Consider the following 26,454-nt stretch of genomic DNA (forward strand, 5'->3'; position numbering starts at 1 on the left):
TTGAATTTACAACACTGTTCCAGAACAGTTCAACCAAAATATTCAGATGTGTGCAGCGCATTTTGCGGAGGCTGAGGACTGTTTCCTGTGAGAGTAGCCTACAATGCCGGTGTCTGTTTTTATAAAGTGGGGCAGTTCAAACTTTGCAAGGACAGGCTGGTGCTTCTGACTCACAGCCTGTAAGTACGTTTTTTATATTTAAAGAATTTGCCACTGACGATTCAAACGTGAGTTCTGAGCAGTGTAGAGTAGCGCTTGTTTGTCGTTTCTCCAGACATGGTCTTATGTTTACGCAGCGTGATACGCAACGCAACGCGTAAAAAGACAGTATAAGTCATTATAATCAGTAATTATGTCCCCACTGGATGCATCAAATGCCTCGCTTGTAATGGGTTTTATTGGTTTTGTCTTGTCGCGTCGGGACACAGAGCATCACAGTATGTTAAGGGGTGTAACATTTCCGTCACACGCTTGAGGCATTCAGCCAATCACAACACACTGGATAGCTGGCCAATCAGCGTACACCTCGCTTTTCAGAACGATGAGCTTTGTAAAAATCGATGCATTTTAGAAAGGCGGCGCATAGAGGAGCAACAATAATGTACATTATGTGAAAAATAATGTGTTTTATTAACCTTAAACCGCATAAACACATAGCATTACACCAAACACACAACATAATGTTCTTTTTTAGCAACGTCATGACCCCTTTAAAAAAACTTACATATGAATGGAGTGTATCTATTATGTCAACAATATTAACATAGCTGATTTTTGTAGTGTTCTCTAAAGTCAGTAGATATCACCCTTCTTGAGAGTTGTATCTGGATGGGAGTCCATCTGAGAAAATCTAAATTTGCACTGTAATAAGTGTTAGTGCTGAATATACCGTTTATGTTTGTCCTAATACACCTGTATAATATAGTGATGGAGACACTAAACTATTTAAAACTTGACTGAAGAGCACTAAACAAACAATGAAAGGAAACACATCTGAGATTATGTGTAGATCCTTATACAATTTCATGATTTCACTCACTTGTTTGTGATCTAATGTGCACTCTCTCTTGCTGCATTCGTTCTTTTGCTCTTCTTTTATTATTGATTCTTTGTAAAATCTTTCTGTCTATTTCAAAATGGCAGCCGTTGTTTTGTGCCACTGTCTCCTCAATCTTCTCCAGCAGCTCCTCGATCTGAGTGTGGTCACTCCTGTTCTGATTGTTGAGAACATGATATCTGTTCCCACATTTGTCCAGCAGCCGCTGGAGATCCTGCCCTTCACTCTCAATGTGCTGCTCTATAGATGTGTCTAACAGAGAGTCTCCATGAGTGAACAGCACTATAGTGTGACTCCAGACTCTCTCACCGAGAAGATCCTGATGCCCCTGCAATGCTTTTCTTAGATAATCTTTAAATCTAGTTTCCACAGGTATGATCAGTAGTACAGCGTGTGGTCCTGGAGGACACAGAGACACACTAAGCACAATCTCCTGTTTCAGTAGCTCAGGACTGAACGCTACAGGTTCATTAATCCACCATCCTGGAGCTTCAATGACAGTGATGTGTCTGTCTGCTACTTCTCCATGTCTCCTCACACACTGAGCAGATCTCTTCAAATCAAACTCCTCTCTGCCCAGGATGGTGTTTCCTGCTGAACTCTTACCAGAAAGTTTATACCCCATTAACACAATCCTCAGCTCTGAGAGATGTTGGGTGTCACCTGCAACAAATAGAAAACAAAGTCAATTTTACACATATACATCCAAAATTATATTGTACTGATAATCCGGAAATATCTGTTCTATATACATTATGGTTTTTCCCCAATCGCTTTGGCTTACTTCTTGAATAAGATTTTTTTCCCCCTCAAAACAGATGTTCAGATCTCTAAACAGTTAGTTTCTTGTTCCCACCAGATTAAATTTTTTTATTTATTTAAGCTAACTGCATGTGTTTTGGCACATTTGGGCAAAAAAAAAGGAATATTATTACTCCTCAGTCTTCACACCTTCTAAGTTTTCTTTTTCAGTTTTTGAGTCATAGATTGGGTAATTTTTCGGATTAGTAAAAAAAAAAAAAAAGTGGGGTGAAATGTAACTTTGCTTTCCATTTTTTACTTAAAAAACACTAACTTCAATGCCACAACAAAACTAGTCTAACTAATAAAGTTCAAACATTAATGACAAGTGAACAGTGAGTAATAAAAAAAGAAACAAATACAGAAATTACAAGCATAGATAATTTAATATAACAAAGTTAAAAAATTAAATTAATTGCAGCGGTGATAGGGCCCGTGCCACCGCCATCCAGTGGCTTTAGGAAAACAGGTAATGTAGCATCTGCTTAGGATCATGGATGATCATTGGGGCTTTATGTCTTAGAGACCCTTTTAGCCTTTTGACATTTGCATATATGTAACTTACAGACCTGGCCCCATATTCTACAGTTATATGAGTGCTAAATTGCCAATGGTTTTCCCCCCATTATCAAGAAGATACTAAACAGATCAACTCTCTGGTCTCCCCATCGACTTCAAACACATTCCAGTGTCCTAGGAGCAGGGCTCAAATTGAGTGAGGATGGCATCCCCCTGGTTGAAAAAAATGACAAAAAGCATCCCCTCAGTAAAACCACCATCCCCTTTGGATTAATAATGTGTATTATGTCAAACTTATCATGCAAATGAAATGTTAAAATGATCTACTTAAGATAATTCACGAGTTATGGCGATTGGCCAATTCGGTTCTGTAACAAGCTGCGCACAAGCGGACACAAGTTTTCGTCATTTTTCGCGCAAAACGGTTCTCGTGCAACTTTTGAATTTCTTTAAAAAGAAGACAACAGAAATGGTATGATTTTTTCTTAATTAGAATTTAAAAACATTCCCCTGACATAATGTTATTGTGCTGTATGTGTGACTGTGAGGGATTGAGAGATGATAGGAGAGCTGACATTATCGAGTCATTGACTTTGCAAAAACCAAACAAGAACACGTCTTGAGAGTCCAAAAGCATTCACTGTGCGACGAAGCCTATTAGAATACAGGTAAAATAACCTTATAATTTAAGCAAGTAAAGAAAAAATACCCATGTATGAGTTTTTATGTTTTTATACTCATTGCACAAGCAATGTACTTTTCTGAATATCTGTAGGCCTACATGCGTGAGCACAAATGTGCTATTAATTTTATACAACAGTGCATAGTAACACGGTGTTTCGTTCCTTGAATGAATCAGTTTTTGAATGAATCAAGTGAGCCAGTGATTCAATGGCCCATTCAGATGGGTACTTTCCCTGTGTCCCAGTGTGCATACTATCCAGCCTATCTGCCCTAAATAGTATTGAAAATTAAAGGGGTCATATGAAGCGATTTCAATTTTTCCTTTCTCTTTGGAGTGTTACAAGCTCTTGGTGCATAAAGAAGATCTGTAAAGTTGCAAAGACTAAAGTCTCAAATCCAAAGAGATATTCTTTATAAAAGTTAAGAGTCAACCACACCTACCTAAAATGGCTCGTTCTAACACGCTCCCACATGTCTACGTCACGATGTGGGAAGATTTGCATAACGCCGCCCAAAGGCATAACTTTTATTCTCGCTGTAGTATTGTTGCTGCCGTCATGTCGTAAAGACGCTGTGTGTGTTTGTGTTATATGTGTTTCGTTGTGAAAGTGAAACTACTTTGTTTGGTCTTCCAAAAGAGGATGATATCCGCTTCGTCATGGCTAGAGCTGATCCGTGCTGGTCGCTGAGGAAATACATCAACTTCGCGCTGTGGATCGCCGGATCGGCTTTCACCGTGGACGAAGCGGAGTCCAGCCCGGGGTCGTCACATGTGGTTGCCGCAAGCCCGCTGGCCGCGCCGTTCTCAAGCCCGCCCGCCGCCGCCGCTCACTCAGGCCCACCATGTAATATTGTACAGTATGTGGAAAATAATGTGTTTTAGAACCTTAAACCACATAAACACATTTCATTACACCAAATACACAAAATAATGTTCTTTTTAGCAACATCATATGACCCCTTTAATATCACATAGAATTTAGGATGGATAGTATGCACATTGGGACGCAGGCTTGTTTAGTTTCTAATTGAATCAGCTGTTCTGAACGAATCATTTGATTTGAACGATTCAATCAATCATTCATCAAAATAGGTGCTTGCTGCCACCTACTGGTGGTTTTATTGTCATCATTATTTATCCAGGACAGGCTTAAACCAGCAAAGGTTTCAGCACAAAAGCACATTTAGCAAAATATTGTTTAATTATCAATATTGACCAAAATTCCTCCATTTCAGGGCCAAGAAGGGAAAAAAAGCTTATAAATAAGTTGAGTTAATAAGGCTAATTTTTCATTAAATAAAAACCTTTTTAAAAATTAGACAAATTTTGTAATCATTATATATAACCCCCGCCCCCCGCCCCCGGAAAAGAAATTGACCACACCATCCCCCCTGAAATTTTTTTATACAATTCGACCACTGCATCATTCCCAGTACCTGGCACCAGATGTCTGATGGCCAGCGAACTACACCATGCTCACAATACACATAACACACACCACACACACATAAAGACATTTTCTTTATTTAGACTATAATCAATCAGTTACAAATGTATCTGATATATGCATGTGTTGTTTGTATGTTTCCCTATTATATTAGCCCAGTTACCACTCGTTATTTGTATTAGTTAACCTCTAAATGCTTATATTCAGGTGTATGAATGTATCCGGAATGCTGAATCCCTGACAATTTTCAAGCGACAGCTGAAAACTCATCTCTTTCGAAGCTACTTGACTTCATCATAAAAAAAATAATAAAAAATAAAAAAACTCTCTTTATTTATTCCTTCTCTTTCTAGCTTGTACTTATTTGAACAATGTCTAAGAACTTGGTATTACAACCACTTCTTGTGTCTGTTTGCCTCTCTTAAGAAGAATCGCTTTATGTATCCCCCAATTGTAAGTCGCTTTGGATAAAAGCATCTGCTAAATGACTAAATGTATCTCTGGTTTAATATCTTCTAGATGTTTCTTTTTTGGTATCAAAATGATCTGCTCTTTATTCCTCAAACAATGATGTACGGTATGTGATCGTAAAATGCATCATACTATTTGTACTATATTTTGGGTAAAACTGCCCCAGTCCTCCAGCCCAGCCATAAACATGCAAATGGGCCATAAACGGAGACAAAGAAAACTTCTCCAGCTCAAAATTCACGCCTGCTATTGGCAATTCCACCCAAGAGGTGGGTGTGTCTAGGAACTATTAAAAGTAATTAACTCAGACTAATCATGGCTCAAAACCTCTTGAGTTTGATTTTCTAACCAGAGGAAACCTTCCAGTTCACTCCTAAAGAACTCATCAAGAACCTCCGTGTGTACTGCATCAGGACTCTTGTTCAGCAACAAAGCCAATGCAAGTAACAGTTTACAACTATTTAGATGCGTGTTTAAGTTTGAGCCCCTTTTTAAGGAGATTTTTGATTCTCTGATGATTCTCATCAGGTTGTGGTTAATTGATGTGAAATACTGCCATTCTTTTGCTCTTCTCTCTCTCTTCTAGTGTTGTTTTTGGCGGCCTGTTTTAATTTTAGTTTTAGTCTAGTCTTTGTGTGAAACTGTCATTTTAGTTTTTATTAGTTTTAGTCACATTCATACTCATTTTAATCTAGTCAAGTTTTAGTCGACTAAAAGTCTGAGCATTTTAGTCTAATTTTAGTCGACGAAAACTTATGACATTTAGTCTAGTTTTAGTCAATGAAAATTGTATTTTAGTCTCTTTTTAGAAATGCAATTCTATTTAAAACAATACTGTACTACATCGATGTTTCCTGTCAGCTTGATTTCTGAGAGGACTTTGCTGTTCCGATGAGCACTCACATGGGCCGCGAGCGACTGAGCGGAGCACACGCGCGCATAGAGCGGGATAACACACGCACACACACACACACACACATACATACAAGTGAATCCTGAGCGGTGAACTAATTTTCGGCAGCCGGAATTTCTGTGCATCTCTAATTATTGGCAGCATTAGAAATGGATATTATATAATAGCTGCTTTTTTGAACATTTTAGCAATTTAAAAATATAAAAAAAATATTTTTTACACTGCACCCCTGCTCTCGACAGACCCCGGTTGGGAAACACTGTTCTAAATAATGCCGCGAGTGGGGCGTCTGCGCAGTGTGACCTGATGCAGCCCCTGAAGCGAGACACAGGAAACAGAAATACTGCAAAATAATAATAATAACGAGACGAAATAACGTTATAACATTTCATTTCGTCTCGTTTTGGTCAACGAAAATGAATAGACATTTTAGCATAGTTTTTATTTTGTAAACCACATTTAGTCTCGTTTTTATTCGTCAACAATATTGCATTATACATTTAATTATAGTCATCGTCACATGACCAGCATTTACGTTGCGTCTCGTCTCGTTTTCGTCACGTGATAAAGGTTCGTTGACGACGATATTTAGTCATAATTTTCGTTGACAAAAGCATCACATGACCAGCATTTTCGTCTCGTCTCGTTTTCGTCACGTGATAAAGGTTCGTTGACGACTATATTTAGTCATAATTTTCGTTGACGAAAGCAACACTACTTTCCTTCGTTCTGTATATATGTGTTTTGTTTAATTTAGTTGTATGTTAGCTATAGTTTCATTTATTAAATCCCTTATATTCACAATTGATTGTCTCTGTGTGCTGCTCACAATTCGGAGTCACTGAATGTTGATCCTTGCGACATGCTAAACTACTGCTAGTACTGCATAAAGTAGGAACGCTATTCTTCCTTGGCCAGGAAAATAACCTTTCCTAGAATTGATAAATTATTATATTGTCTGCTCGGTGGACGGACAGATTTTTCCTTCTATGGATTTGTTCCTGTTTGGTTTAGCTCTTTAGTTAATTTGCTCGTTAGTCATAATTAGTTAACCTCCATCACCTGTTTGCCCATCGTCAGCTGCCCTATTTAAAGTCTCCTTTCTGTTTAGTTTACTGTCGGTGATTGTTTCGTGTTACATGTTTTACTGCTACCCAGAGTGATTTCCTTCCCTGTATTCACGTGGATTAAAATTAAAGACTTTCTTTGTGGATATTCTTCATCTTCATTGCCTTCCTTGGAGTTCCGTAACAGAATCACCGACCTAAAACAGAGTGATGAAGCTAGAACTGGCTTCAATTAACGTAGCCCCAAAGGGCAGTGTTCATAGCCCTTCAGGGGCTACTATTTACATTTTTCAAGATGGACGTGACCTGGAGGAGTATGTGCTGGAGTTTTTGGACTATTGCCATCTCGCCACATGTGATGACCTCTCCTTAATAGAGGGATTCTGTTGCAGGCTGGAGGACGAGATCCGTTTCGTCATGCCCAGAGCTGATCCATGCTGGGTGCTGAGGAACTACATCAACTTCACGCTGTGGATCACCGGATCAGCATTCACCATGGACGAAGTGGAGCCAAGCCCGAGGTCATCACATGTGAGTACCGACAGCCCAGAGTCATCCACCATCACGACCGCTAGCCCAAAGCCCAGTCTACGTACACCCCGTGGCGCTGAGCTGCACGAGCCTACCGCAGATGGAGAGCCATCGCCTGCCGTGGTCATCGAGCCATCGCCATCAGGAGCGACAGAGCTGGTGATCGCCCCGGAGTCAGAAACACAAGTGTCTGACCAGGTGCGAGAGCCGACAGCACAAGCGACGGGGGAAATAGCAGTGGAGATCGCGGGGCCAAAGGAAAGCCCCGGCCACTGCGCCACCACTGAGGGTGAGCAAGAACTGGACTTGGGAGACTTAATAGACTGGAATACTGAGTTACAAATATATCCATCATCTGTTCTATCATTCTGGCAAGAAATCCCGCCCAACCTCCCTCTCCTGCCTCCTCTCATTGATCTGTTCCCTTCCTCAACTCTCATTCTGCTGGATCCTGTCAGCCCCTCTGCTCACCCTCAGCTCACCATCAGCTCACCATCAGCTCACCATCAGCTCACCATCGGTCGCGTGGGCTCGCCGCGGGTCTGCCGATCTCTAGCTCCATTGACATTGAGTCTGAAGCATCCCTCGACTCCGCCTCTAGCCTCCGAGGCCCAGACTCCGCCTCAGTCCTGCGACCCACCGGCTCCACCATGACTTCTAGCTCCCTCGTCTCCACCGGAGCCCGTCAGTCCACCAGCTCCGCCGGGCTCCCTCGTCCCTCCGGCTCCGCCTTGGTCAGTCGTCCCCCTATCTCCACCCCGGGACTGCACTCCTCCAGCTGCACCTCATCCCTTCGTCCCTCCGGCTCCGTTGGGCTCCTCCTTCCCTCCAGCTCCACCTCAGTCCTCTGTCGCTCCAGCTCCGCCGCGGCCTTTCGGATCTCCGCCTACGTCTCAGTCGCCGAAGCCACCTACTCTGCCTTGGCCCTCCGGATCCTCGGCTTCGCCCTGGCTCATCGGCTCTCCATCTCCGCCTCGGGCTCCACCACCACCTACTCCGTCGCCGTCAGTCGGCCCCCTGGAGTCGTCAGCCCTTCCTCCACCATGGCTACTCCCTCCATCGACTCCACCGTGGGCCGTCATCATGGCTGCGGTCTGGGTCCTGTCTGGCTTCTCCTGCTCCAGCTCCCTCCTGTCGTCTTCCTGGCTCCTCCCTCCATCTGCTCCTCCCTGGTACCTCCCGTCTCCAAAATGGCTCTTCGCACCATCATAGCCACCTTGGTCGTCTGCCTGCCTTCCTGTCTGCCCTTCTACCAGCCCTTTGCCACCCTTTCGCCCTCCTCCCACACCCCCTCCCGCCCTCCTTGGTTCGTCCTGCTACGGCACGAGGTTGCGGCTTCTGGGGAGGGGGAGTACTGTTAGGAGTATGAACTTTAGTGTTGTCTTTTTCTGTTACGTCTGCCTGTTCCTGTTTTTCCTTATATGATTTTGTTCCTGTTTGGTTTAGCTCTTTAGTTAATTTGCTTGTTAGTCATTATTAGTTAACTTCCATAATCTGTTTGGCCCTCGTCAGCTGCCCTATTTAAAGTCTCCTTTCTGTTAATTTACTGTCTGTGATTGTTTCGTGTTACATGTTTTACTGCTACCCAGAGTGATTTCCTTCCCTGTATTTGTGTGGATTAAAATTAAAGACTTTCTTTGTGGATATTCTTCATCTTCATCACCTTCCTTGGAGTTCCATAACAGAAATCTTCCTTCATTTGCGATAAAGATTGATTTAAGCGATGTTCCTTTTATCATCTGCAAGACTTAGCCCATAAGGCCTATGCCAAACAAAGGACTGCTTCTGAAAAGACCGGAGAAACCCCCACAATCTATCCTGTCGCTAATCAGAGTTCAGAACTTGCTCTAGAGGTCGCCGAGCCAAGCCACAGTAACAAACCTGTCAACACAATGTTAAGATCCTTCCCAGCCAGGAGAGAGCAGCGTGGCCATGGCGGTGCCTGTCCTAAGCACCAGACTGGGCGCCCCGAGAGATCCTGGGAAAGGTCACAACCAACCCCCAACCGAAATGAACTCCTCCAGAAAAACACCACAAGGGAGACAAAAAGGACGAGGCAGATCAGTTATGACTAAGCATGAGATCTGATCCCAACACCCACTCAGAGTCCTTTCAAAATGAACCTCCCAACCAGATCACTGCTAATCCACTGTTAACCACAGAACCAGATATCCCATCACCAAGTGATAACATCACTCAACCAACTCAGCTGACTGCTGAACCACCAGAACCAGCCAACATCCCGCACCACACCTCCAGCCAGGACCCCAAAGTACCCGAAAGCACGGTTTTGGTGGTCTGCCTCCCTGACGAGCCACACAAGACCAACTCTGACTGCTTGCCAATCCCCACACAAGCCCCAGTGCCAAGAATCCTGGGGAACCTAATCGAAAGGGGGGTGGCCATCACATTGGAAAATGAGGCGAGACTGGAGGCCATGGTGGACACTGGAGCTGACCTCACTTTAATGTCTGTCCAGCTCTTCGACAGACTTCAGATTGCAGCCAAGAGACAGAATCGAACTCTTAAGTATCAGAGGTGTGTGCTGAATGTGCAATCATACAGCCAAAATGATGTCGAACTGGAACAATTAGCTCCCATTCACCTGACCCTCGGCCCTATGAGCTTAGTGTACCCTGTGTACATTTATCCATTGGACACATACCCTCTCCTCATTGGCAAAGACCTGCTAGACCGCTTTAAGCCCCTGTTAGATTTTAAACAACTGAAAATCTGGGCTCAAGTGTGAGAACCTCTGCCTCCTCAGTCACCAAGATCAATCCAGACAGACTGCCAGGTCACAAAGGTCACGGAAAATGTCGCTGCGGCCCAAGAGCGAGGTTCAAGGTCGCTGCTCTGTACTTTTCAGCTAGCCAAAGACTCTGACTCATACGGCCCCCAGGTTATGGGGGGCTTACAGCTAAATTATGTCACAACAACTGACCCTATACTAGCACTGTGGGCAGACAATTCAGCCATCAGCTTCTCACTGTTCAATGCTCTCAAACAGCACACAATGAACATTCCTTTTGCTAACAAGCACACACGATTTCCTTTGAATCCCTGCCCGTCAACCATGGTGATTGCCAAGGGCATCTGTGCCCTGAACTTGAGGTGGAATGACAGGTGTCTAACCCATTACTTCCTGGTCCTTCCAGACACACCGCATGATGTCTACATCGGAGCAGACCTTCTGATTCGCCTCAGGGCTTACGTGGACATGATCAATGAAGTGATATGGGCTCCAATGACCTCACAGTCCCCCCACTGTTCCTGTCAATCTCTAGAACCTCCTGTCAGGCCAAACCATCCGAGGCCTGTACGCTAAACAATGAATAAGAGACTGTAGTACCAGCTTACACCAAAGGGGTCGCAGTTCGACTCAACCTGCGAAGTGGCCAAGCTCTCAGCCACACCCTAGGCTTCTTCCAACCTTCACCCGAATGTGGGGAACTGGGCCTCACTTTGGAAACCCCACCCCTCGTTGAAGTGACATCTCGGGCAGTGTGCATCCTGTTCATCAACTGCACCGCAACAGATGTCAGAGTGCCTAAGGCCTACCGTCTGGGTTGGCTAGTGAGTTATGACTTTGAACTGATTCTATCAATGACTGGACCCATCTCAGATTCAATGATTCCAGAAGAAAGCTCAGGCCACACAGTGTCAACAGCACCCTTCAAGATCATCACGATTGCTTCAGTCATGCCAGTGGTCAAGGAGCAGGTGTGCAGAACAGAGCTAACAGAAGACCAACACCTTGCTGTGTATACAGTCTCTAACCACTCCACCTGCGAGAATGACAGCGTGACTGCACCTCTGACTGCCCACAGCACAGAGGAAGAAATGACAGAAGAGCCATACCCAGGTTTTGAGACACAAGTCCAGCAAATTCTGAAAGATACTGATGCCATACAAGAGGATGCAGACCGCCACATACTCCGCCAAGTCCTGTACAAATACAAAGAATAATTTGCCAAGGACTCTTTAGATTGTGGCCTCACTAACCTCCATGTTGTGCGTGTCCCAACGCACCCAAAAGCTCCACCCACTTTTGTCAAAATTCAAGATTTTTTATTTGTCACATTCATGGTTTTATAGAGAATATATGACCAGCAGTGAGCAACCAATACAAGATCCCCCTTGAATCGTATGAAAGCGTACAGGAGATCATCAACTCTATGCTTGAGAAGGGTGTCATCTGTCAGTGTAACAGGACCTACTCTGCCCCCATCTGGCCTGTCCTCAAACCAAACTGCAAGTGGCGGCCAACCATCGACTATAGGAAACTGGACTAACCGGTGCCATTGTCACGATGGCCTATGACTCAGCTGGAACAGGAGATACCAAGAATCAGAGGAGCCACAATTTTCTCCACTCTTGATGTGGCCTCAGGATTTTGGACTATACCAGTGCGCCTTCTGATAAAACCAGTGGTGGAGGTAATGAATTACACCTACTCACGTTACTGTAATTACGTAGTTTTTTCGGGTACTTGTACTTTTTTGAGTATATTTTTAAAGCTGTACTTTTACTTGTACTTAAGTACAAATTAAGCAAAATAATCTACTTTGTTACCTTTAAATCATAGTTTGTTATTGATATTCAAACCTTTGATGGCACTTCAGTAGCCAATAAAGATATCCGATCGTAAAGGGACCAATAAAAGCCCTGATATCTGAACCGGGAAAAGTCGCCGCTGCAGCAGGTGAAGGGCTAATCAGAGAGTGAGGGAACTCAGCATAATTTATGGACTCAAAGTTTGGAGAAACAAACTACATGGCATTGTTATCATAAATATCTATATTTTGATACCGATAGTGAAATATCTGACACGGTTCCATTCCATTACTCATTTTCCACAGCATCTACCGAATATACACAGATACAAGCTGTGTCTCTCTTTCCTCTCTGACAGTGAGTTTGACACGCATCCGCCTCCTGTCGATTACAGAGTCTGAATGTCTGTGCGGGATTGCAGGTATTCCGCATAATTTTAATCATTCCCGCGCAAATGTGGCGAGCGCTTTATTGTAACATGAGAACACAGTCATGATATCGCAAGAAAACTGGACGTGAGCTCTCCAATAGGCCTAACTTATACAAATGAACGGCCTGTCCTAACACTCCGATATTGACTGTGTGCAATCGCGATCTCTCCGTGCTTTGAAAGTAGAAATTATTTCTCTTTGCTCCTGGATTAAACTTTGTCAAAAGTTATCAACCATTCAGACTAGATCCACGCCTGACCGATGAAAATCCTACTGGAAATGTTATAGGCTGTAAGTGAAATGCACCAGAAAGTCGTTCAACAATCAAAGATAGAACTTTAATTTCTTTACAATGGAAGTTTATGCTAGAAATCTTTTGGAACGGGATATTTGTCTGATTTGTACATATAAATATCCCAGTCTGCCTAATTGCATCACTACATTGTACAGTCATTACAGGTCAAAGCCATTTGATGTTCCATTTATCTAAATAAATAAGCCTAACATACTGTATATGGCTCTTAAATCACTGCTTATAAAAATTTTATTTTGTTATGTTTTGAATACCTCAAACTGAATTGAGGTCATTTGTTTTATAATTTTATTACTGACTGTGTACTTGTCTTTTTTTGTATTCAATATTTTTGTATTCAATTCAGTTTGAAATCAAATTTGAAATCAAGCTTCCTTGTGATGTAAGCTTTTGCAACAAAGTTAACCTATTTTAAAGACATAAATACACAGAATGAGCAAATGTTTAAGATTGAGATTTTTGTAATGGTAATTGATCAATATTTATATGGCTTATATTAAAATCTGTTCATCATATAAAGTGAATGTGTCTTTTTAGAAGACTTGGATTAAACCAATTTCAAAGCTTGAAATAATGATTGCTTTGAAAAAATGGATGGACAAATTTTTTTTTAAATATTAAAATATCTATATGGCAGTATACAGTATGTGGTAGTTTTGCCAATGGTATTAAAAATTATTAGTCGTCATGAAATCAAAAATGACCCTACTTACTTTTTTTTAGTGCACATTAATAGTCTTGTGGTAAACAATTGAAACATGCAAGCCAATACACTGGAAAAAAAATGGTCTGCCGTCGCTCTGGCATTCTGGCTCTGATGTCGTCAGTTTGATGGCTTGGGGAGAATCCTCTTGTTAAGTCATGACGTAAGGACTGCTGTTTCTGGGTCCATGCCTCTACTTATTTCACTTGAGAATACTATCTCAACAGCCATTTATGAGCACTATTTAATTAATATTACATATTTAAGCTAAGCATTTAAAAATGTGCTGTGCACACTACAGTCTCCATGCTCACAGTGTCTCAAGACACTAATATTTTAGCTGAATCACTGTCAGGCCTTCTGGGATTTCAGTATGGAGATAAAGGTTAGGGTTATAATTTTTCAGTATTACATGACATCGTGAGTGTGTATATGCACAGTTTGTTGTTTTTTGGGGGGCGTCTGGCAGAGTGTTAAGACCCATAAGCAGTGAAGCGTGATGTCAGACATAACAACCAGATATTCTTAACCACTCCTATCCAACCGTGAATCTACTATGAGCAAGAGGTAGAGTGGAGGTGCACCACAATAAAACACAGCTCTTTATTCAATATGGAAAATACATACATTGGAAATACATCACAACACTGAAGTCTGTTGCAACTTCCGGTTCACGGGTATTATAATATCGATTTTTTTTTTTCAAGGTATTGAAGTTAGAAATTCCTGTATCATGACCACTAATTAATGTACTTTGTCAATAAGATTTGTTTTGTTCAAAATAGCTATTATCCACATAGATCTTTGATATGAATATTTTTTGGTAATTCATTAAATATCGCAGGCTAAAAAGTAGCTAGTAACTAGTACTCTGAGTAGTTTTTGAGAGGAGTACTTTGTACTTTTACTTAAGTACTGTTTTGACATCTTAAGTACTTAAGTACTGTTTTGACATCAGTACTTTTACTTGTAATTGAGTATTATTTCAGCAATGTAACAGTACTTGTACTTAAGTACAAATTTTCAGTACTCTTTCCACCACTGGATAAAACACACGATGATCACCTGAAAGAAATTGACCATCTCCTGCACCAATTGACCACTGCCGGTGCCAAGATTTCCCTCCACAAAGGACAATGGTGTAAAACCAAGGTCAACTACGTGGGCCTGCTCATCGAACCACAGGGCATTGAGCCGCATCAAGGCCATTCAGAACATTAAGCCACCCGCCAATGTCTCAGAACTCCGAAGTTTTCTAGGCGTGTTCAACTATTCATGGCAGTTAATTGAGAACTATTTGGACATTGAACGCCCTCTCACTGCCCTTCTGAAAAAGGACTGCCCCTTCGTCTGGACAGACGATCAGCAAAATGCCATGAATGAGCTGAAACAACATCTGTGCATTGCTCCATGTCTGGCTTACCCAGATCCACATAAGGAGTTCTACTTGGACGCTGGATTCTCCAGCCACTGCCTCAGCGTTGATCTATACCAATGGCATGACCACGACAAAAGGGTGGTCGCATATGCCAGCAAGACTCTTCTTCCCCCAGAGTGCAAATACTCAGATTGTGAGAAAGTCCTGCTCTGTACTGTATGGGCCATCCAGAGATTCTCCAACTACATTGGAGCACAGAAAGTGATCATAGAGACCTGTCACCAGCCTGTCACATTTCTTAACAGCCAGCGCATCTGCGATGGTGTGGTCACAAACGTATAGCCACATGGCTAATGGCTAAGTTGGCGCTGGGTAACGGTCTGGCAGCCTGCTAAAGCTGCTCCGATGACACACCGACTGAGATTGTAAAAGCAAAAAGGTCCCAACTGCTGCCACCTACCTGCCACAGGTATTTTGACGAGAATGTCTGCCAAGGCATGCCCACAACCTACGTCGATGGATGTTCCTACAACCATGAGGGCATCCTAAAGGCAGGTGCAGGTGTTCTCTGGCTAAATGATCGACCTTGCCCACCACAACACTTCAAGCTGGGTCCACAATCATCACAATATGCTGAGATAGCGGCTATTCTCATAACCCTGCAGATAGCATTGACCCATGACATCAGAGAACTGCTCATCTGCACAGACTCCAACTACACCAGACTTGGCTTCACACGCCATCTTCCAGGCTGGAAGCAAAATGGTTTCAAGACTGTTATAGCCTAAATAGAAATGCATACGCTTGCACCTGTTAATCGTTTATATTTTATATTAGTTCATGTTGCTTTTATGCAATAGATGAATAACAATTCATATGTTTTAGATATTTTATGTTTAGATATTTCTATTTTGCGGGAGTCCCGTGAATCATTTTATTGTCCTGCATCCCGCACACACACTTGTCTACCCGCCCGCAGCACCACTCGCCCATCTTGTCCTGCCCCGCACTCTGTTGCGTCGGGTCTCGTGGTAGAGCAGGTCTCTAATCCACTGGCCCTTGACTCGACAGTGCATGTGCTACATCCTTTTTACAATCTCTATATTATAAAACACTGCATTCTGTCAGCAATGTAATGCGGCAGTAATGTATAGAGACCTCGGCTTGTAACTATACTCTAATTACTATTTTGAAAATTATAACGTGTTAAATTACTCCATTACTAAAAAAGTATGTAATGCGTTACTGCCCAACACTGTTCAAGACAGCAAACAACAAACCAGTTAAACACCAACACCTGTTCCAGGCATGTGATGACATCACAAGTGAACATGATATGATCGTCTACCGGGAGAAAGTGAAAGGACTCTCGAAGTAACCTGGTCCAGACAAGGACCTCAACGACCAAATGGATGCCCTAGCCAACCGGCGAACCCAAACCACAGAGCCCCACTGCAGCGCAGAGGAGTCACATTTCCTTGGTCAGACCTCCAAATTGACTGGGTCGGACCCCTACCCAGGTCAACAAGGGGCAAAAAGTATTTCCTCACAGTTGTGTGCTAGTTCACCAAGTGGGTAGAGTGCCTCCCAGCACCCAACGACACTGCCCAAACTACAGCATACCTCCTGATGAATCACATCTTCTCCAGGTTTGGGCTACCGCTGAGAGTCAGCTCAGACAGAGGCACCCACTTCATAGCTGAGATCATGCAGCAGATTTGGAAACTCCTGGGAGTACTGCACATCAGTCACCGTCCAATCTCTTTGGGCCAAGTGGAACGGGCGAATCAGACTGTGGTCAGCATGCTAAGAAAATATGTGTCTGCTAACCAAAAGGACTGGGATTTAAAACTTCCCCTGGTGCTCATGGCCATCAGAGCACCTCCACATAAGTAAACAGGTGTGCCTCCCTTTGAACTAATGACAGTCTGGCAAATGATATTGCCCCTACACCTGCTGTACCAGCAAGGAGACTCCAACCTTGTCACTGCCTACACCCCTCACCAATACCTTGATGAACTGCACCGGCATTTGAGAACCACATTTGCTTTTGCCCAACAACGACTCCAAAAGAGAGCAGAAGGCCAGAAAGCATACTACGACCGGAAGGCGTCACACAAAGAACTGGATGTGGGCGACAGGGTCTGGTACTACAGCTACACACAGCCGCCTCAGACAACCTCTCATCGGCTATCAAAGAAGTTTCTGCCACACTGGATGGGACCGCATGAGATTGTGGACAAACTTTCCCCTGTCGCATACTGGATCAAGCTGAGCTGGGGACAGAAAGAACCCGTTTACAAATGGGTCCATCGTAACCAGATCAAGAGACATGTGGCTGCTGGCAGGAAAAGACAGGGGGGGCTAGTGCTAACTAGGCCCCGCTGTAGTTCCCAAAACGAAAGACTGTCCTAACCAGTCCAAGCATCTCCACCACTGATCCACTGTCTTTCTTCTTCTCTGTATCAGGATGTTGCTGTGGCTCACCATCCTGTGCCTCCAGCCAAACAGAGGACAGCCGCAATCCGATTTCATATCACTGGGTCCAAAATCAGGCATTGCACTGAGGGACCAACCTGGACTTCTTGTGACCAACTGTAGGACTCACATCCAAAAGGTGTACATCTGACTTGACCCGCAAAATGTCTACCAGACATATTATCCCCAGGCAGCGGCACACTACAGTTGGGCAGGCGCTCGATGGACTTAGAATACCTTCGCTCACGCATAAGTCAATATCAAACACATGCTCACTCAGTTGCAGAAAATGACTGTCACCCAAGCAGAGCTAAGCGGACATAACAGGCGTAACAAATGATTCCTGGGGGCCTTGCTCAGAGCTGCTGCTGCTATTGGAACCCTGTTCAACCTGGGAGTGACCAGCATCAACTCTGTGAGCCTATCTACCCTGAGCAACATGTAAGGGAGATCCAGACTGAGATGCCCCAGCTGAGAGAACAACTCACACTACAGGGCCAAACCCTACAGACTTTAGGCAAATAATTAAAGGGCACCTTGGTGAACACTCACAGTGTCCTGCTGAAACAAACTGTGAACTCCGTGAAACAGTTATTCTCTGTTATACAGAATGATGTTGCTCAAACTCAGCTGGTCACCACACTGATGTCTGACATGCTCCGTGAGGTGAGCTCCTCCATCAACAGCCTAGCCATGGGTAGAATTCCCCGTATCTGGTGCCCCTGAGCCTAGTACAAACAGTGTTATCCTCTGTCACTACATGTCCAACTGACCCTCTTCAAGCCCACCTTGCCTACTCCCTGGGAGGGTCCATCCTGCTACATGTCGACCTAGAGCAGAGCGAGATGGCGTTTATTCTGAATCTACCCATCATTGAATCCGACAACATTTACAGGCTGAAAGACATTGTCAATGTTGGATTTTGGCAAGGAAATATTCACATCAGGATACACACCCAAGATATGGTAGCCTACCACGACAGTAACCCACAGTTATACCTGGCCCCAAACCTGCGCATGTGTTCCCTGACCAAAGACATTCATTATCTCTGCCCCAGCAAGCCCTTCCTCCAAGACAACACTGAAGGACTCTGCGGGTTACAACCCATGCAAAGCGAGACACAGAGATTGTGTGAAATCAATGGATCATCAACACGCCCATCCGTACCGACACACTGACCTATGACCAGCATGACACTGCCACCCGTGTCAGCCTGCCCAACCAGAGTATGTGGATTCAAGTGCCCAAAGGCGCCATGCTCCACCTCAGGGACCTGGCGCTGCACCACCTTCCAAGTGAAGAGTACCAATCTGAGGTAGAAATTCCAGCCTTCTTCAAGGACCACAATCTCACTCTGGAACCTGAATTGGAACCGAGCATTGAGAAAGGGGGGTCCCAGATGATTGACATCATCCCAATCAACACAGCCCTCCAAGCACTGTCTCGGCTGCCTGTCCAGACCAACTTTCCCGTCGCCCGATCCTGAACCTCTGCCGACACGGCACTTTGCCTCGCCACAGCAATCGGGTACACCCTAACTCTCAGCCTTGCCTTTGTCCTGTTTAACAGAGTCAACGGGGTGCAAAAGTCCATGAAGAGGTGCACAGCTGCCCTTCCTCGAACTTTCAAATGGAGCCACCGGAAAAGAGGGACCCAGGCTGAGACAATGCTGAACCTGACCAAGGTTAACACCCAAGCTGAGGATCCAAAGGCTGAGGAAAATTAGAAATCACCTGCCATCCGGCCATCCGGCCTTCCTGATCCACCTATCTGTCCTTCCTGATCCACCTGCCATCTGACCATCAGGATCCACATATCATCCAGCCTTCCTGATCCACCTGCCATCTGACAATCAGGATCCACCTGCCATTCGATCATCATGATCCACCTGCTGTCCGACCATCATGACAACTGTTGTCTGACGATGTTTGCAGGTGAACTTCGTCAGCCAAAAGAGGGGATTCTGTAGCATCTGCTTAGGATCATGGATGATCATTGGGGCTTTATGTCTTAGAGACCCTTTTAGCCTTTTGACATTTGCATATAAATTACAGACCTGGCCCCGTATTCTACAGTTATATGGGTGCTAAATTGCCAATGGTTTTCCCCCCATTATCAAGAAGATGCTAAACAGATCAACTCTCCGGCCTCCCCATCGACTTCAAACACATTCCAGTGTCCTAGGAGACAGTCATCCTCAGTACTTGGCACCAAGGGCCTCATTTATAAAATGTTGCAGATAAGCCATCCTAAATTTGTTCTAAGATCATTTCTCAAAAGTGCGGGGACACTTTTTATTTAATAATGTGTAATTATTCTGTGGACAAACAATGTTTGTGTGGTTATATTTTTTTCTATTGACTATTATCTAATCTAATTACTACTTTTAGAAATAACAGAAATAATAATAATAATAATAATAGTAATTATAAAACAATTAGGTTTCCAAAAGTATTAAAATTAAAAGAAACATTTTTTTAGTCATCTTATAAAAAGTGAGCCATCCTACTTTTAAAATCCCTTGCTATGACAGCTAATAAACATTTTAGTATCATGAAATTCTTGCAAAACTTTAAAAAACATTATTGATAGAAATATTGGATGTTTCATATCATGATAAAATTAAGTAAATTACACGATTATGGTCTCCGGTCTGAAAAAAACTGCATGTGATTTGGCATTCCTTTATATTTATACAGTTTACTAATGACTGACACAAAAATATATAGTGTATTTTACAAATATAACTGATTTAAATGACAAAAACAAAGTTTAAGGCTGATGTCTCTATTCATTTTTACAGAAGCAAAGCAGCAGATGTTATAAATAAAAACATTTAACAATGATATTGAATAGAATATATTAAAACCGTTATTGCACGACATAGGCCTATTCTTATAGGCTACACATACAAAACAGTCGGAGAAGCGTTTATGCATTTTTTTTTACGTGTTAGTAGTAAATCAAGACTTCGCAAGTTCTCTTGTAAAATAAAATAATAAATTTTAAAAAACATGGAATAAACTGTGTACAGAAAGCAAGTAAAGAACTCTCAACATTAGGCTATTTAATCTCGCAAAAACTCCCGATAATAAAAAATCTGTACACTGCATCTTTGTTGTTTATGATGAATTCGGTGCTTGCACGTACACCGCTTTTATTATTATTGTAGCTTAGATGTTCAAATAGCTGTAGTCCTCCTACTTTGCTACAAGGAAAAGTGCATACGGCTGCTCAGACCGATTATATAAATATGAACGTTGCCGTGGATTTTAGCGTACGCACACTCTAAGATCAAATCTGTGCATATGCACATTTTATAAATGAGGCCCAAGATGTCTGATGGCCAGCGAGCTACACCATGCTCACAATACACATACATAACACACATACATAAAGACATTTTCTTTATTTAGACTATAATCAATCAGTTACAAATGTATCCAGTATATGCATGTGTTGTTTATATGTTTCCCTGTTATATTAGCCCAGTTACCACTTATTATTTATTATTTTATTATTAAATAACTTGTTATTTGTATTAGTTAAGCTCTATATGCTTATATTCAGGTGTATGAATGTATCTCTGGTTTAATATCTTCTAGATGTTTCTTTCTTGGTATCAAAATGATCTGCTCTTTATTCCTCAAACAATGATGTACGGTATGTGATCGTGAAATGCATCATACTATTTGTACTATATTTTGGGTAAAACTGCACCAGTCCTCCAGACCAGCCATAAACATGCAAATGGGCCATAAATGGAGACAAAGAAAACTTCTCCCGCTCAAAATTCACGCCTGCTATTGGCAGTTCCACCTAAGAGGTGGGTGTGACTAGGAACTATTAAAAGTCATTAACTAATCATGGCTCAAAACCCTTCTTCTTGAGACGGACACTCTCCAAGACTCTTCAAAACTCTCCTCTTGAGTTTGATTTTCTGGCAGTTTTTATCTTCATAACTTTGTCGATTTGCTGTGGACTTTCCTATCTTCAGAAGAACCAGAGGAAAACCTCCAGCTCACTCCTAAAGAACTCATCAAGAACCTCCGTGTCTACCGCATCAGGACTCTTGATTTTTGATTCTCTGATGATTCTCATTAGGTTGTGGTTAATTGATGTGAAATACTGCCTTACTTTCCTTCATTCTGTATATATGTGTTTTGCTTAATTTAGTTGTATGTTAGCTATAGTTTCATTTATTAAATCCCTTATATTCACAATTGATTGTCTCTGTGTGCAGCTCACAATTCGGAGTCACTGAATGTTGATCCTTGCTACATGCTAAATTACTGCTAGTACTGCATAAAATAGAAACGCTATTCTTGCTTGTCCAGGAAAATAATCTTTCCTAGAACAGATAAATGATTATATTGTCTGCTCGGTGGACGGACAGATCAAATAATTGTAATATCAATTTTGCTACATTTCAATTCTAAGATCTAATCTAAATATTCATTATTAATTATAACCAGTTATAATTAATCATAAACATTTCCCTTTTGAGCTAATTTGCTACAGTAAACATAGAAGGACTATGTCAAAATCATTTTTGCCATACTTCCTGCTGCCAGCTGGTGGTGCTATGACCAGTGTTGGGGAAAGTTACTTTTAAAAGTAATGCATTACAATATTGCGTTACTCCATAAAAAAGTAACCAATTACGTTACTTCGTTACTTTTTATGGAAAGTAATGCATTACGTTACTTTTGCGTTACTTTTTAAATCTGGACAGGGCTTGCTTGTTTGATTTTAAAATAAAAAAGTTCTATTTTTGGCTCCTTGAAAAAAGTAATCTGATTACGTAACTCGCGTTACTTGTAATGCGTTACCCCCAACACTGGCTATGACTGTAACTACATTTTGGAAGTAATTTCATGCCTTGTTGCAAATAAATTCTCATACTTAAAATCCTGTTTACAAAGTTATATTACACAGACAAAATTATGTTCCAGGCCAGGGGTAGTCAAGTTTGGTCCTAAAGAGCCACTGTCCTGCAGAGTTTAGCCCCAACTCTGAAAAAAAATTCACCAGCTCACCGTGTATATCTGTCAGGAGTTTGGACATGTCTGTGTATGTTTTGCTCCCCATGTGCTTCCCCTGACCTTGTTTCTCCCGTGTTTCATGCCCTTATTTGGTCCCGTTCCTGTTCCTGTCCGTATTGGTTCCCATTTGATTCAGCTGTTTTTCCCCAATTATCTCGTTATCCTGTGTACTTAAGCCCCAGTCTGTTCAGTCTGTGTTTGTCGGGTGTACCAGTTGTGTACGTGTGTCTTCCTTCCCTCCCAAGTGTGGATTTACCCTGTGTGTTGGATTTAATAAATTACAGTTTTGTTTATCCACGGCTCCTTCGTTCCTTCCGGCAGCGTAACGTGACAGAAGACCCGACCAAGAAACAGTTAACCTTGCATGTTTCCCTGATGGATCACCTTGCCGCAAAGTTCACCGCCCTCGCCCGCAAAGACCTTTCCCTTTTGGAATATGCGGTTGAGTTTAGCCAGCTCACCATTGTAACAGCGTTCGACGATGCTGCGCTGAACTCACTGTTCTGGATCGGGGCTAACTACTACCGCCCCGTCAACCTCCCAGACACCACCGGACTGAGCTGGAGGGAGGCTATCATCTGGTGTCTGGAAAGAGTCTACCCCCGATCCAGAACACAGCCAGACCCAGAGCCCAGCCCACCATCACCCCGCTGCGCGGAGCTTAAGCCCGAGCCCACCGATGACGGAGAGCCAGAGCCCGCCGCGACCGACAAGCCATCACCAGAGAGAGCAACAGTGCTGAGGATCGCCCCGGAGCCCCGAGCCTGTGATGTCAGACCAGGTGCGAGAGCCGGCTACAGAGCTCGCCACAGGGGGAGAGCATCATGGACAGTGAGAGCGCGGAGAGGAGCTCTGCCCGCTGCACCGTGGCTGAGGGTGAGTAATCAATGGATCTGAGAATGTGGAAGGCTGAAAGGGCTCCTGTTCCTGAGTTTAGCCCAGAGAGGGCTCCAGTTCCTGAGTTTAGCCCGAGTGGGCTCTTGTTTCCCGTACTACCCAGAGAGTGACTCAGTTCATGCAATTTGGTGTGTGTGTGTGTGTGCGGGCAGCGCACACCAGCCCTGAACCTACCTCAGAAGACCACCCACCCTCCCGCTCCTGCTTCCTCCACCGCTGTCGTCTGGCAGCCCCTCTGCTTGCCCTCAGCCCACCATCTGTTCGGTGCGAGTTCCGCGGGACTGCCATCCTCCAGCGTTGCCGTGGCTGGAGTATCCCTTGACTCCGCCTCCAGCCTCTAAGCCCCGGACTCCACCTCGGCTCGTTGACCCTTCGGATCCACCATGGCTCCTAGCTCCCTCCTCTCCGTCGTGGCCCATCAGTCCACTGGCTCCACCGGGCTCCCTCATCCCTCCGGCTCACCTTGGTCTGTCGTCAACCATCTGTCACCTCGGGACTCCACTCCTCCGGCTGCACCTCATGTCCCTCCGTCTCTGTCAGGCTCCTCCATCCCTTCGGCTCCTCCTCAGTCCTCTGTCGCTCCGGCTCCACCGCGGCCTTCTGGATCCCCGCCTCTACCTCGGTCGCCGGCTCCATCTGCTCTGCCTTGGCAACCATCCGTCTTGTTGGATTCATCCGTCTTGTGACAATATCCTGTGCAATGAAGCCTGTGATTGCCCTTATCTTTTGCTTCAACCATGGAACTTTATACAAGTTTATATATTTATTCAATATCGCGTTTGTGTGTAATTGGCAGTAAGCAGAATATGGCTGTCTCTAGTGCAAACAAATGCCAAAAGTGAATTGCACTGACTTTCACGAGAAGTGAATCCAAATGACGCTTTGCTGATGCTCTCCACACGTTCCCTGAGATTGGCTGTTTGCTGCACGTGTCACATGTTCAGGTGCACGTGCTTCAGAGTTAATCACAAACTCTGGTTCAAACTCTGAGTTGGGAGAGAAGGTTTATATCGAGCTTTGTGAGCCCAGTGAACCTGATCTAAACCAGGTTGGCTTTATCGGGTTTTGTCAACCCAAAACTTACTCTACAACTCTGAGCTTGTTCATTTCGCTTCATGCTACAGGGGCCTGTATCATGATGATGGCTGAACAAACTCGGGGTTACAGGATTAGTTTTGACTTGACAAAACCAAACCAATCCAATCCGGCTTTGTTGGTACAATGAAGCTGATCATCAACTTTCTCTGTCAACTCAGGCTTGATCCTGAGTTAACGGAGCATGTGCACATGAAAGAGTGACATCTATAATGAACAGTCAATCACATGCCTTGAAACTGTGATTCACTTCTCGTGAGAGAGGCAGTGCGATTCACTACCAAAGATTAAAAGATTGAACAATATGAAGAATTTAAACACATTTACAAGATGAAACGATCTATCCATGAAAGAGGAAAACTTTAAGAAAACATCTTGCCATATAAGTCCAAGTAAAAGTTGTAAAGTTAGTTTATAGAGTTGATAATATTTATAGGTATAAAAACACTTAAAAATCTAAGCTCATATGTAGTCATGTTTAAAGCTATTGATTCTAAAACCTATTTATATTGCATATTATCTATATGTTTATATTAATTTAAAATAAAAGCTCAATAATTACTATTAAACTAAGCTAGCTTGTGTAATGGATTAAGGTTATAATAATTATATAAATCATAAAATAATTGTAAAAAATAATAATCTCTAAAAATCTGACAATTTTATCTTTAAAAATGTTTTACTATGTAGCGTCCTTTAATTTGGAGTAAGAGAAACTGGGGGAGCAGCTTTATTGCATCAGAGATGTGTTACTTTGTTTGAAGCTGATTGGTCAAATTTTGGTTTGAGATCTCTAAACCAGGGGCCCATTCTTTGTACGTCGCTAACTAAGTTAGCTAGATTTGATTGTTGACGATTTGGCATGATCTTGGATTGTTTGGTTCTTCAAAGCTCATCCCGGAGTTGCTGTCATAGCAACAGGTCCGTAAGCTTAAACCTTCTCGGGAGCAGGTTTATTTCATGTAAACAGGATTAGAATTAATCTTTTTAAGCAGAATTCTGTCCACTACCACTGCCACTTTATTACAAGAGTATCCTACTGATCAACTGAATAATTTAAAATAATAATATTTTAAAAATGAATTTAAAGATAATATAATAATGGTGTGTAGTCTTTATTACTATAGACACAGCCAGTCTTACTCACTGAAAGATTTATTCGTCATAAAATTATTACTTCATAATTATATTAGAGTCTTACACACATGCGATACAGATAATGTAGAGGCGTGCATTAATTTGAGTGGTGACCGATATTAATAAATCTGTTCAAGTATAAAATTAAATGAATTGCTAATTACTACATTGAAATAAAAATGTAAAGCCTGTACAAATATTAGAAATCGTGAATATTAATGATTGGGAATCATGTAAAAAATTCAAATAAAATAAAAACAGTTCAAATTTCATTTAGCTATTATAATATTTATGTAGTTTTGTTCGCTTGACTGTTTCCTTATAAAAGTCCAGAAATTTGTCAAGTTTTTTGTCAGGTGTCTTTTTTAATTATATGACGTCATTATGTTGCTGTCTTGCTGCCAGCTAATCGCTGCATTGCTGATCGTGGTTTCGAGTATCGATACCTAACCTCTTTTTAAACCAACCCATGAATGCGCAATTACCTCAGATAACTCAATCCAGCCATACTAATCATCAACAACAGGTGCATTCGAAGAACCGAATTAGACAGATCCCAATTAGCGTGATGATATCATCTTGGATGTGACATTTCATCTCGCATGTAATAAGCGACGTATGAAGAACGGGCCCCAGAACATAAACCTGCCCCAGAGCAGGTTAGCTGTGGAGTGCAAGTTACTAAGGCAATGAATGCAGCTAAAAGCCAAGCTACTTTCATGGTACCTAAAACCCAGGATTGGTGCAAACTAAACTGAAACTTACCTGGCTAGCCAGCTAAACCAGCTTCATGGTACAGGCCCCAGGCCGCTGATCTCCTCTCCTGTCTTGTTTTGTTCCTTTGACCTAGTTTTCCTGAGTTTCCCTGATTAGTTCATTCTGTTCACCTGTGTTAATTTATTAAGTCATTTAGTCCCTCTTTTTCTTTT

The 26,454-nt window shown here is 42.8% G+C and overlaps 1 protein-coding gene across 1 annotated transcript in view; it reads right to left on the reverse strand.

Moving 5' to 3' along the window:
• Positions 1–26,454, reverse strand: part of LOC107559962 (GTPase IMAP family member 8-like) — a 40,480-nt gene that overhangs the window by 12,686 nt on the left and 1,340 nt on the right. The window contains exon 2 of the mRNA XM_016243990.1: positions 1,040–1,720. Coding sequence (XP_016099476.1) covers positions 1,040–1,720 — 681 coding nt within the window. The remainder of the gene's footprint in view (positions 1–1,039; positions 1,721–26,454) is intronic.

This window comes from Sinocyclocheilus grahami, unplaced genomic scaffold (genome assembly GCF_001515645.1).
Source record: "Sinocyclocheilus grahami isolate Dianchi unplaced genomic scaffold, SAMN03320097.WGS_v1.1 scaffold707.1, whole genome shotgun sequence".
Lineage (NCBI taxonomy): Eukaryota > Metazoa > Chordata > Actinopteri > Cypriniformes > Cyprinidae > Sinocyclocheilus > Sinocyclocheilus grahami.